The sequence below is a fragment of the Manacus candei genome, unplaced genomic scaffold (assembly GCF_025592945.1).
Source record: "Manacus candei isolate 608988 ecotype Guabito, Panama unplaced genomic scaffold, ASM2559294v1 h1tg000095l, whole genome shotgun sequence".
Classification (NCBI taxonomy): Eukaryota; Metazoa; Chordata; class Aves; order Passeriformes; family Pipridae; genus Manacus; species Manacus candei.
The window spans coordinates 4254179-4268199 of record NW_026138143.1 but is presented as its reverse complement, the minus strand read 5'-3'; the positions used below and the strand labels follow the sequence as shown (position 1 = coordinate 4268199).

At 42.1% G+C, this 14021-nt stretch overlaps 1 protein-coding gene across 1 annotated transcript in view; it reads right to left on the bottom strand.

The window, feature by feature from the left end:
- Window positions 1-14021, bottom strand: part of AOAH (acyloxyacyl hydrolase) — an 80321-nt gene that overhangs the window by 39589 nt on the left and 26711 nt on the right. The window contains exons 6-12 of the mRNA XM_051768545.1: window positions 11898-11957; window positions 6779-6849; window positions 4761-4821; window positions 4188-4258; window positions 2927-2975; window positions 2467-2515; window positions 1254-1348 (exon numbers count right to left, since the gene is read on the bottom strand). Of these exons, the coding sequence (XP_051624505.1) occupies window positions 1254-1348; window positions 2467-2515; window positions 2927-2975; window positions 4188-4258; window positions 4761-4821; window positions 6779-6849; window positions 11898-11957 (456 nt within the window). The remainder of the gene's footprint in view (window positions 1-1253; window positions 1349-2466; window positions 2516-2926; window positions 2976-4187; window positions 4259-4760; window positions 4822-6778; window positions 6850-11897; window positions 11958-14021) is intronic.

Sequence of the window (14021 nt, the reverse complement as noted above, 5' to 3'; positions counted from 1 at the left end):
TCACCATCAGTATTATTACCATCTTCATTAGACAAGGTAATCTCAATTATCATCAGTTCTAATTTATTATGTGCCTCATCAGCTCTGTCATCAGTGTCATTCATCTAATAGTTACTTATAAGCATTTAACAGAGAAAAACAACTGTTAATCTGCAACATTTAAATCAGCTCTGAGATCAAAAGTGAAAAAATACATGAAACTCTCAGACCTCCCACAGCACTGTAACTACCAACACTTTGGAATAAGAATTGTTCTCCAGAAAATGTCCATATCCTTCTACAGAGGCCAGTGGTTTTCACCAGGAAAGGTGGGCAATGATGATCTATCTGATCACCCCTATGCAGCAGACATTTGTGCAGAGAAGGACAAGGAACAGTCCTCACTGACTAGGGAGTGACAACATTTCGAGATAGGAAACAACAGTGAAGGTCAAGAGCATACTTGCACATTTGTCTCCACCCCACAATTGCAGTTTGCTGGAGTGATCTTTTCCTCTCAATTATTTCATTACATGTCAGTGAACTGCAACAGCCCAGGCTCAGCATAATTCACAGTCAGCTGCATTTTGATGTTGTTTGAAAATGGAAAATGCTGGGATACTACCCAAATATAGACATCAGTGTGGCCGTGATCTTTCACGGTCACAGAAACTCTTCCCTTAAGGACAAGTCTATTATAAATCCTTGGATGACCCTCAAATACCTGCAGATGTATTTGTTCAACAAGCCTCAAAGCCTGAATGCTGGAGTTAACAGACCTATTTCATATATGCCACAGATGAGGGAAAACAACCCAGGGCATGTCATTTCAAAGCCAGATGCCTAAAACAGAAGTTCCCAAACCATCAGCAGGGTCACTTCTGCAACACTCGCACAGCGAGGAGCCATACCAACAAGCCTGCTAATGGTAGGGCTGATCCCACAGACAGCACAGGTCTCCTTGAGCCACAGGCACGTGCGTGGAAAGCCAGATGTCCTGGTTTGTGTTTCTGGCACAGCACTGGGCCACTGCAGCCAAACTCTTCCCTGACCCAATTGCACAGATGTCGGAGGACCAGCAGCAGCACAGGGCTGTTTTTTCATCTTCATAACAGCAGATGCAGGAGGGGACTGATACACGTGAACCCATAACTATAAATTCCATTGCAATGAAGCATTTTGCACTTGTTTCCCATTGGCAACCTGCAGCACAGGGGACAAAGCAAATGGCAACCAGTGGCACAGTGTCTGGCAACCTGAATGTGATTCCTCACCGCTGACATCTGCGTGACAGTCATCCACTCGGGAGGGATGTGGAAGTGAGCGCCGGCCGAGTCTCCCAACAGCACGACCCCTTGTGAGTCCGCACCTAATTAATGCATTTTATTAGTCACATGAGCAGAAAGAGCAAACTGAAAACGAGCATGGAGAGCGATGCTTAAAGAAGAACAGCCGTGGCAGCTGAGGGAGTCACAGGGTGACTGGCTATACCACTCTTCATGAGGCTTAAATGTTCAGACCCTGAAAGAGGATTTTCACTCCATCTGCAGTAAAAAATGTCTAGCAGGCATTTGCCATCAGCCATAAAGAAACAACCGGGAACTGGGCATGAAAAACAGGAAGAGGTCTTGCTAATCAGAAAAAATCCTAGTTATATTCAAATTGTATGTTATTTCAGCAGAGGTTCTGCTGTGCAGCCAATGTTTATTTTTACTATCCATAGAATATGCATTAAAAAGTACTTAAACATTTAGGGAAATCGGATTACTCAGAAAATTGCTCAAAGCTCCTTATAACAGAACTGGGTGGTGGATGTGCTACTCATATGAGTATTTCTGCTAGAATATCCTGTCTGGTTTATAATTAATGTTATTTAGCATTTGTAAATTGCCTTTCATCTAAAAATATTGAGAAGCCTTGCCAGGCAATGGTTCATTTCCTGATTTAAATGTAAGGTGAGGTGTGTGGCAACTGCAGTCAGGGCTGTTTTGTGAGGTTGTTATTTGTGTGATGTGTACACACAGGCACCCACCCACCTTGCAGTTAGGGAGATCAGCTGATGCCATGACTTCACCTCTTTGGGAGATCAGCTGATGCCATCACCTCTGTAAGTCCTTCTCCGGAAAAGGATCAGCATGTATTTATGGCAATGATTCAAACTGGACAAATGCTGATGTTAAACTGCTCCCCTAAATCCCCAGACCAACCCTCTGGGTTAGGCTTCAGGCTCCACAGAAGATGCAGAGGTGATATCTCTGTTTGCTGCTGTCCCTGATCTACGTATTCAACTTTGTAACTGAACTTACTTTTAACAGGAGATTACCAGCAGCTGGTGTTTTTCACATTTCCTCTTTGCTCACCCTCAGGATTAAAAAAATCCAACAATTTTGCCATTTTGCCTTTCTCATGATGTTGTAAAACTCATTAAAATGCCTTTCCCCTGCATTGTCAGTGACATTGTTTCTTGTATTAACTCTAAAGATTTACCTTTGCAGAATTTCTCCTCATAGGGAATTCCATCTTTCGGATCCACACCCTGTTGGAGGGGAGAGATGATAGTAGCTATCTAGCACCTGAAGAGTGGCAGTGCAAAACAGAGGCTGGGAATTTAGTTCTTCTTGAATGCTTGCCTGTAGGAAGCACTGCATCATCATAATGATGCTTTCCATTATATTATTTTAATATGTACATTTAAATTAATTATAATAATCATTATTTAAATAATCATAAGCATCAATAAACAAACTTCACTCATAACTGCTTCTCTTATTTGCTTAGTTTTTAATAAATGGTTCTATTATTTGGAATATCAAAGGCAGCAAAAAAATAAGAGTAATCCAAATCAGTTATTAAACCAAAATAAATAAAAAAGAAACATTTACAGGCTGTTTCAAAAGAAGGAAAAAAGAGAGGCAGCAATCAAGAAGGTGCAACTTCATTTACTTACCCATATGCCATTGCAGTTAGAGTCACTTTTCACATCCCAGTTATCAGGACTAAAAAAGAGTTACAAAGGGATAAACAGTGTTACAGAAAATAAAGCAAAAGGGGCTTTTGAGGAAATTGGATCTTTAGTGTCATTTTTCGCTAAGAATAAAAAGCAATTAGAAATTCCTTTCTGCATGGAAGGGTGGGGGTTTTCCTCCTTTGAATCCAGAAGAGGAATTTTTGCCAGTAAAATGCAATATTAATTTAAAGTTAATCCTGAAAGTTGCTGAATGAAACTTATCCTTTCAGTCTGTATCCTTTCAGCACTTCGCTGAAGTTGGTGGGGGTGATTCTTGGAAAAGACAGACCTTTTTCCCTGCCCTTTTAAGTGTTCACTGAAATCCACCAAGCCCCTCACTCCAAATTCAGTGCAGGGTAATGAGGATTTTCTTTGGCCCATAAAACAGTATGATTAATGCAGGCCTCTCTTGCAGGAAAACTCCATATATTCAGTCTCTGAATATCCATCTATCCAGGACTCTGTAAGCCCATTTCTGCTGATGCAGGTCTGCTGCCCAGGATGACAGCACATGATTCTTCCAGGGCCATACCCTTAATCTCAGTTTATCTGGTCACAAACTGGTTAATATCTATGCTTTAAAATCAGTCCTGGTTAACAACTTTTTAGCAAAACCATGGTAGAGGAGAGCTGTGTTTTTGAAAAGGTAAAATAGCAAAAGCAACAGAGCAAGGCCAGACCAGTAGGACTGGCTGTACTCTCTGTTCCAGGTCTCCATAAAAGTCAATGCTCAGGCAACTGGGAGGTATGCACCCAGAAGGTATTCACTTAGAAGGGTACATATTTAGCCCTACATTTCCACAAACCATGAGGATTGGATGCTGGAGGTCAGCAGCCAGCCACAAGCACCACTGTTTCACACTCCCACCCTGCTGCTCCCTAAAATAGGCACAGCCTGCGTTAGCTCAAGTGTAATAAGGTTTGTAAGCCTCAGCAGCATGGTTTCCCTCCTCCCTCCACATTTGGTGTGTCTGACCAACTTTGGCTGCAGACACTTCAGAGAAAGGAAAGAAACCTCTGCACCACCCCTGCAAACGCACCCCACCCCTAATCTTGATCATCCCCTCTTGCCTCTAGCACACTGAAATCAAGCAACAAGCAGTGATGTGCTGTCTCAGAATATGGCCAAAATAAAATCTTGAGCTCATTCTTCAAGAAGCCACAATCACTAGGGAGCCTTTAAAATAATTAAAAGCTTTACCGTCTGCCAGGATACACGGTGGTGTTTTTGTCATTGCAGTCTCTGCCTCGCCAGTGATAGCCCCTCAGTGTCTGAAGGCCAGGAGAAGCACACATATAGGACAGTCATTATTGCTCTTGCACTTTCAATTTAAAGTATCTAAAATGAGAATCTAACTAAAGGTGTAAGAATAAAACCCAGTAAACAGGTTGTATTCTGGAGTCCCTTTGCTAAGCTTTAATAAATGACACCTTGCATGCTGTGGTGCAGAAATAAGACAAGTTGGCAATTTTTTTTTTTAATATGACTTTGCTTCACCTCTTATTAATTCAGTAAACAAACCACTCAGCAGCAGAGCAATTTGCTTCTGCAGGGAGCACAGCTTTATGTGTGCATCTCCCCAGGTGGCATAAATGAATGATTGGTTTTTCATCCAAGAAAAATCCCCACATTTTATGATAAAAACCCATCCATTCACTTTATTCCTATACCTATTTTCACACAAATGGATAAGGCTTTGCAGAAAGTAAGAGGAATCCCATAGACACCCTCATTATCAAGGGATTAGTGTATCAAAGGAAAGGCTTTGCTTACTGGGAAAGTACTAAATTTATCTCCATCAAAATCTTCAAAAGGCAGTTTATTTCTTATAACACTGTAAAAAATAAAAACAACAAACATAGTGTTAACATATGGAAGGGAACCTATTCAGAAAGTAAAAAACACAATGAAGCATACAGAATAGATAATAACTGGCATGTCATTCACTGCTCCATATTCAGTTTTAGCTCTGTGCTTGTACTTCAGCAAAGTGATCCTGTCCAAAAGAACAAATTCTAATTTCTTTCAATACCTGCTGACTGAAATCTGGAGGTGAAGCTGATGGAATCCTGTATGGCTGCAATGTCAAACCTGCAGTCTCTAAAACAAACTAGGACATCAAATCTGTGGTAAAAGTGAGTATAAATTTTTTGGAAATAAATACTACACTCAACACTTGCAGGCCTTGCAAACCTGTCAGATACAAAATGCTAATGAAGGCCCTTCTCCCTGGGAAAGATCTGCAGAATGGATCTCATGCTGATGGAGACTAACTGCCTAATCACATTAACCTTTGAAAATTACATTTCTTTCTTTTTCTTTGTGACTTTTGTTTCCAGAAATCCCATAGGTTTTAGCAGTACCTGAAACAGGTATTAAAATGATAGTGTCAGCCCTGTGCCCCTTCCTTTTTAGCTTGGGCATGTGCTCACTTTCACATGGTGCTGGCCAAGCACGGCATTTCTCTTTGGCTATGGGACACCGCTTAGTTCACCTATGTTGAGCAGCCTTTCATATTTAGCCCAGCAGGCAGCAATCTTAAAATGATATGCTAGTTAATCTTTCCTTGGAAAGTTTTCTTTTCAAGTTTTTTGAAACTCTTGAGTTTGTAAGAGATGTTGGACCTGGCTGAGAGAGCAAATAGGTGCAATGGGTATGGATTCCTCAAGCTGCAGAAGCATCAGGATAAGAAAAAATGTAGAGGAGACTGGTGACATGCACTTGTGGGTGTGATTGTCAACCTTGTTGAGTCCGTAATCGATAATTCCAACACACTGTTTGGGCTACTTCTCTGCAGTAAGGTTCAGTTGCAAGGAACTGGCACAAGTCTAGACCACTAAAAAAGTCCAATTGAGAAACATTTTTTTGCAGCTATAGAGAGAGGAAAGTGACAAACCAAAGAGAGTGAGAGAGAGCGCATGAGGGAGAGATCAGAAGAGTTGAACATATTTGATTCAACATATGATATACAATTTGATTCCTGCTTCCACTGTCTGAACTCACAGGGTTCTAACTCAGCTTATGCGTCCTGACTAACATTTCAAAGGCATTTACAAGATATTTCATGTCAGTCAACCCATTCCCAATAAACTCCTGATATTTGCAGTTTCAATTAAATGAGCAGAAATAGTTGAGTTAGGTGAATAGGTGCCAAGTTAGTCTTGGCAGTTGACTCAGTCAAATATACAGTTTATGATACTGATGTAGATTTGCTTGACTCTTCCTCCAAGTCATTGGACTACATTTACAAATATGCTTTAGGAGTAATATCTCAGCTCACGTCCTTGGTCTTTCTCAGAAACTGATTCAAAGTCAGCACTGCCATGAATGGTTTTTCTTGTCTTGAGATTCTTCTACACTTCACAACTGACATTAAATTCATGTTCCTCACAGAGTTATATGGGTGCTGGTGGCCTTCCTGTGCTCAGCCAGGGGCACCACAACTGGGTGAACAAATGAAATGGAGAAGTCTCTTGGTCTCAGGAAATCTCAACAGAAAGGTGGCTCCCTTTTGGAAATGTCACATCTGTGAGTGTGTCACATATTTGACCTCTGGGACATGCTGACAAAAAGCAAATAATTTAAGTACTGAAAAAATCACAGGGATCCCTAGGAGGAAACTTACTTGCCTGATTTCTCTGCAACCTCCTTCTATACTACCTAGACAGTGGTTTTATGAAGGAAACCAACATAAGTAAAGTGTGGGAAGCTTTGTTAACTAAGGATGACTTTTGAAAGAAGCAAATGTACCATAATCTGTTTGTGGTTAAGGACTGAAATTTTATACATACTATTTCATCTTCTCACACAGGTTAGCCAGAAGAGGAAATGTACAAATACTTGAGAACTCCAGGAAGCTTTTCTGGAGAGGAAGAAAAATAAAAAAAAGATGGGTGCATTAGTTCACAGAGATTGTGTACCTTAGGATATTCAGTGTCAGTAAATTACAGAGCTAAACCGTGTATTTTCTGCCTAGAAACATCTAAAAACTCCAGTGATGCCATTAAGGATGCTACATGCCAGAATATTTAGACAAATCAACTACTCCTGCTTTCAAAGACCTATAAACTAAAAAGGAATAAAAAGTTCCTGTGAAAGTGTCTCCTCTCAAGTACCAAACTTACTTTCTCATTCCTTGAAAAAATTACTGTTATCATGTTTGATAAACATGATGGTATCTGACACAATGCGAAAACGTTGTGAGCCATGAGGTTTGTTTCTACATGCTCAGGGAGGAGTGGATAGGCCAACAACCCCATAGAGAGGAGAAATAGGACGATCCAGAACACGCAAAGAATACCTTTGAATTTTTAATGAGATTTTACCTGGAAATCCCGTAACTATATTTTATCTTGGCCAGACCTGGAAGCTGTAAAAGACAGCTGCTGCTGGGAAAACTCTTTCAGCATTAGTAGACCACTGCCAGGGGCCAATCCAGTTCATGTTCCAGTTAGCCAGGAAGTTTCAGAAGCTGAGTTTCCTCATGAATGGAAATATTGCACTGCATTGGCAGTGAATCCCACAAACGCTGCTCATGTGGCTTCACTGTAAGTTCAGGTGGTCTTTAAACACTGAGGGCACTCAAGTGGTCTATAATTACAGAGGGCTAGTTGGTGCACAGACTAATTAACTGTATTCACTAAGGCTACATTTATCATGTAAATATGGAGCAGATGGGCATAATCATAACTTGATGCAAAGAAGGGTAATTATTTATATAGAGATAGTACTTAAAAGCTCTGTCCTTGAACCAACTGCCTCGTGTTACATACTTTATATACACAGAGAAAAAGAGTAAGATAGTCCTCGCCCTAAAGACATTACAATTAAACCCAATGTAAAACAGAAGGTAAAGGCTGGATACAACTCAGGAGAGGACCATGAAAGGTTATTACTCACCATGAGGGGCAGTAACTGCAGTGTATAAAGCTCTGAGTGACAGAGGAGAACCTTGAGGCAGCATTGCAGGGCAGGGAACCAGTGGGCCATGGTGTGTAGGGCATTGCCTTACAGTTCCAGGAAAGGTGTTTGCTCGCACAGGTAACAAGGGGTGATGGAGATAAGGGTATCACACCGCCCAGAGCAGGAGGTCAGCCACAGCAATGTGTCACAGTCAGGATCTCAATGTGGAGAGGAGTGCTGGGGTAGTGAAGAGGGGATAGAGCCCCTAGTGCAAAGATTGTAGTCAACATTTGCAGCGGCGGCTGAAATGACCAAGCAGCAAGATGAAGATGAAAAAGAGTGGTACCTTTTTCAGTTACCACTGAAAAGGAGCAGGAGGGGAGATCTGCAGTGGAGGTGGAGCTGTGACAGTACACTTTCTGAAGGATGCAAAAGTGAAATCAAAGGAGAAAAAGAAGAGGAAAGTCAGGGAGATGAGACAAGAACCCCAAAAGAAACCCACCAATTTATTCTCCTTATCTCTGTCCAACACACTCAAATGACAAAGCTTGGGAGTGAGAAGGTGTTGGTAGAGTGAAAGGAGAAACCAGAACACAATCACAGAAGAAGTAGAGAGAAATAGCCAAAACCAGCCAGGGAGTGGGACCTTTTCTTGAGCTGAAAGACCAACCTTGTCCTGCTGCTGTGACTTCAGCTGCCATGTGCTCTTCCCCATCCCGCTGCACCTCTGTATTCAAGCTACTGGCTGCCTTGGGGCTATGTCCTGCAGCATGGCAGGGACACGGACCTCCTTTTTGCTCTCTGTGTGTGCATACATGAGTATGATCAGGTAGGCGGAGAGTGTGAGAGGTGCACAAGCAGGATGCCAGCTTTTCTCAAAGAGATTTGAAAACCCATGTACACCTTCCTGGAAAGAGGAAAGAAATCACTTCTCCCACCTCCTTCATGCAGGACTAATCCTGCCTACAGAAGCAGTAGACGCTCTTAAAGCTTTCCATCAGGCTAAGATTTGCAGTGTCTTCATCTGAGCTGTCAGGTTTTCACTTCAGCCTAAGTCACAGTATTGCAAAGCCTTTGAAGTTAAAGCACCTGGAGCCAAAACTGCACCAGAAAGACAAACTACAGGGCTTGCAAGAAATAAATACAGAAATAAAATCTCATTTCATTCTGCTCACAGGCTGCACTTAAAGTCTACCCTTTGCTGTAAGTAGAATAAATTTTTTTTTGCCTTTTTCTCAGCCAATCATTTCAAAATTGTGGCAGGGTTGTATGCATGGTGCCAGCTCTCACCAAATGCTACAGCCACAACCCTATTCACCATTTGTTCACCACTATTGCTCAAGGATACCCCTTAGTATCTTCTCCCCCCCCCCCCCCCCCCCCCCCGTAAAAAAAGTTAGCACTAGAGGTGCTCACAGTGATTGATAACACTAATATTTTATTCATTGCCTGTTAATGTTCCCTAATGGCATTTCTGTAATTATTTTAATTGGTTATACTAAAAAGAATAACAATGAGCCCCTAATGCTTGTTGGTGTTTGGTTTAAGCCAATCACTTGCAAATGGCTCACTCCTTTTAATGAATGGAGACATTTATTAGAATCTTTTGGGTTTGTAGCCACTTTCATTGCATCTCTACATTAGTCAAATATCTTTTCTTTTTCCTAAACTCACAATGATCCACAGAAATTCCAAGTAAATCCTGGGATCCAGACAGACCTCCCATTCTCATTACCAACATCCATAATCATGCCTTTTTTTATGCAGTCACACACAGCTGCCAAGCCAAGATGGGGACAACTAACTTGCAAGAACTTTTTCAGAAGGCTTTCCCCAGACATGCAATGGGGCAAAAGCAACCAAAACAGCAGATAGGGGAAGAATGAACAGATATAATTTGATGTTTTGGTCTAGCATGAGCCAGAGCATAAAAGAGGCCAGGCGAATCTTTTTTTCTCTCTGCTGATGTGAGTGCAGTGGTGTCCTACCACAGATGAGGTTTTTCTGGATCCTCACCCACACATTCAGCCAGGTGATCCTCTTCCCAAGCAGCGAGAGCTCCTCAGCTCTCACCGCCACGTGTATCTGTGCGTGCAGGTGAACAGACCATGATACAGCAGTGTTCAAACTGGGCAGGTGATTTTCTTACTATTTCATCTCATTCTACTTCTCTGGGATACATGACTCGTGCAAGTAGGATCCATACTGTGCTCTCTCCTAGAGATTCTCCTTTGTCTTTCTCACTATATTGTTTTTCTGGATTTCAAAATAACTTTAATCTGTGTGAATGGGAAATTGAGAGATACAGTAATGCTTCTAGAAATGTTGTTATTTTTAATTTTCCAGGTTTAAAATAAGTTTCATCCAGGCTCATTACAGGGAATACGCAAGGAATAACCTCAGGAGAGGCTCAAGCAAGCACTTGATACTTGTTTTAATTTGAGCTGACCTTGTATTGTGCACCTATGGAGGTTTAGAAATACATTGACTGGAGAAACCCAACTATGTGCTGCTTCTAGATGGGACACAGTCTACTTATCCTTCCTGCTGGCAAATGGGCAACTAGGAGCAGGAAAGGGCCAAGGGTGTTGTGATGGAGATTGAGAGAGTTATTGGGAGCAGCTTTGAGGATATGGGAGAGTAGAGGCAAAATAGGAGAGCCTATTGCACCCAAAGATTGATGCCAACCATGCCACCCTATTCAGGAGAGCCTACAAAAGCCAGATATGGCCATGCAAGGGATGCAGCCCAATATGCCAAGGGTAGAAACGTGTGAGGGAGAGAAGGAGCCCAGTGTCCTGGGGGACAGCACTCCCAAGCCTGAAGCTGCTCTCTGGCTAACAGAGAGGACCTGCTTGACTCAGAGCATCTTGCTGCAGGTGTTAACATGGGGACTCGGTCCAAGGAAAGGGGATTAGAAATTTAATGTAATTTGAGCAGAAATCTCAGGCCATCAGTAGCACAGCACTGAATAGGAAGGAAAATTAATAAGATCCTGCTGGTTCCTGTTCCGTGGGAGGTGTGACCTGTCTCTCCAGTGCTTTGTTTATTTCTCTGGCTTGGCAATTTGGCAATTGCCCAAAGGCTAATTAGGCACCTCAATTTTCACTTTTGTGAGTAGCATCCCAGTAAGAAATCAGGAAGAAGCAATACCAATAATTTCGTCACAAACAGCTAAAACATTTGCTCTGCATTAAGTGCCTGAAGACAATTGGAAGTAAACTCTGTGGCTGAGCTGACTCACCTAAGTGAACCCACCAGAATAAAAGCTGCCCCTCCCTTCTCTGCTACCCTTTAGAGATCTTGCACAAATCTGATTGGAGGCAGAAAGATTTCAAATCCTAGTTTTCAAGTTTAACAGGCAAAGGCAGTCTCTCACAAATAAAGGAAAAATATGCAGAATTTGCATTCAGACCATTGCTCGAGCTTCAGACAGCCCTAAAATGCACTCTCTGTGCTGTAAGGCAGTGGCTCAGTTCATAAGACACCCACTTACATATTGCTACAAGGGCAAGGCAGGGATGATAAGGGTCAAGGAAGAAGCCCAAAAATAAAGAGGAGCAATAATAAACACTGCAAGAAGTTTGAAGGAATGAAGGAAAAGCACAGGGCAAGGCTGAGTGGGAAATTCTTATATTGGGCCACTAAAAGCAAGCGTCTCAGTGTGAAGATGTATTATGGAGCTCACAGATAAGATGTTGATTGCTGCATGCATTTTAGACATAAATTTATGTCTTGGACAGATATGCATATAGATTGTTATCCCTCCTCCACAAACAATCTGCGTTTTCATGAGGTTTTTTTCTGCTCTCCCCATGCTTTCATATTTCTTCTCTATTTCTCCCTCTCCTTCTTCCCAGTGTCACCTGACAGAGCAGATCCTGTGCCAGGCAGGAGTGAGTCAGCATTCAATTCAGAAGGATTCACAGTCATACAAAATAAAAAAGGACTCACTCCTGATAAAATGCAAGTACAGTGTAAAACACCCTAATGCCATTGATTTCTTACCAGGTCCTTGGAAGTCTTCATAATTCTTCTTGCCTTTTTTATTGCGGTTCTCAGTCCTACCTAGGGGAGCAAGAACAAAATGAAAAACAACCAGATCAACCTCACAGTATCCCACCAACTTTTCTTCCTATTTCCTACCTTTTTTTTCTATTTTAATATATCAGTCACAGCACAAAAATGATGTATGAGTCCACAAACTCCTCATCAGTTACTTTTTATTGGACTAACAATCAATTATCCAGTCACACTCTATGAAACTCCAGTTGCAGGAGTTCATTTATTTTGCTCCAGGGCATCATTTATTTCCTAAGTAAAAGTCCAGATCAGCTGAAATTCATATCCTGACTGCGCTGTGTGAGCTGCAGAGGACATACTTCTCTGGTGACTCCTCCTGAAGAACAAGTCATCCATTAGATGGCTAAAAGAGGGTTACACATGTAATGTCAGTCTGACTTGCTGTGGAAGGGCACAGATGAAATATTCGCTCTTGCATGGATAAGGGTTATACTCAGCTGAGGTTCATCCCAGCAGGGGAACAGCCGGCATGCAGGAAGGTAAAAAGCAGGGAAAAGAGTTTGGAAGGAAAATCTCCTGGCTAGGATCTAGGAAGGTTAGCTTTTTATTCTGGAAATACCTGACCTGCAGGGCAAGTTCTTGCTGACAGTGGGAAGATAATTTTTCTGTTGTGTCCATGCCAACTTGTGCTGAAGAATCATTTTGGGGTACCTCCAAACTGAGGATACTTACACCTACATAGAAAGGAAGAGTGGGAGAACCATTGGAAGAAAATACCTTGGAAAGGCATCATCAGTTTGGGCGTCATAAGGCCATGGGTTACAAAGAAGTCAACTACAAGTGATGCCCAAATAATTCCTCAAATCCCTTTACACACATGCTCCTCAAAGGAGGAAAGGAAATTTTGTGCAAGGGGCACCATCTATGAGTGTGGGTGACAGCCAGGGTCCAGCACTGCTGGCAGCAGGAGGACAGATGTGCCGTGTGTGGTGCTGCAAGGCTGTGGCCAAATGCACACTGATGGCCACTTGCCATGGCCGGGAGCTGCCCAACACTGCCATGGTCCTGCTCTCAAAGCCTTGCTTGAGGCTCTGCCGTTGCAAAAACCTCAACCAATACATTTTTGCAGCCCGCCAATCCACTGCTGTGGGTCCTGCCTGGCTAAATGTTGAGCCATGAGGAGGAAGCAAGGGCAGGCTGTTTCTGCACCATGCAGCTAAGTGTTGACTCTAGCCTTAAGAAGTTTGTCTTGCATCACAGCACAGAAGGCCATACTGGTTCTTCTGCCACAAGGACTCTTCCCAGTCATGGAGGTGGGGAGATGCCCCAGATATGCTCATGCAGTCAAAAATATTTAACAACAGTTTAACAGCTCTGATGAACAGCACTTTCTAAATTCAGCCACGTCTTCCCATAAGAAAGGAAGATCTCACAACTTTATTTAGGGAAAAAAAAAAAAAGAGAAAAGACAGTTACAGGAGTCTGAGAGGGTCAGGGTAACACCAGTGTGCTCCCCTCTGCTGCTCCATTTTCAGTTTAGGACAATATTCTTGTATATCAGTGATGACAATTCCTATATGCTGTGCTGCATTTATTAGGCCACCTTTGAAAATAGTCATATTTGTCATGGCCTCTGTCCTTCCCTTTAGCATTCGGAGTGAAGAAGGCTGAAAACACAGCCTGTTTGCTCTCTTTCTGAAGGAATAACTACTTATGTTATATAGGGTTTGAGAATTGGTAAAAAAACCACCCTAGAATAAAAAAAAGGAGATAAAAATAAATTACTTGTGACAGTGTTTCAAATCAGAAAGGTAAATCCAGAGTATAACAAACATGTTAGCACTTAGTGTCTGCTCAAAATTGTTAGTGAGGACGAACTGTTCTGTCTAACAATGACCTGCCATCAGTCCCTCCTACAGCCCAGCCTAAGGACATAACTACCAGTCTAACACCAACCAGGTTTATGTTTCTCTGGATAGAGCTACAGGAACTCAACACAGGGGCAAAAAGTATGCTTCACCACGTGGTAATATTAAAGCATTTGGAAAAAGAGAAAATATCCCTTGAGTGATGGCACCTTACTGAACAGTGGGCATGCCAGCTAGGAAT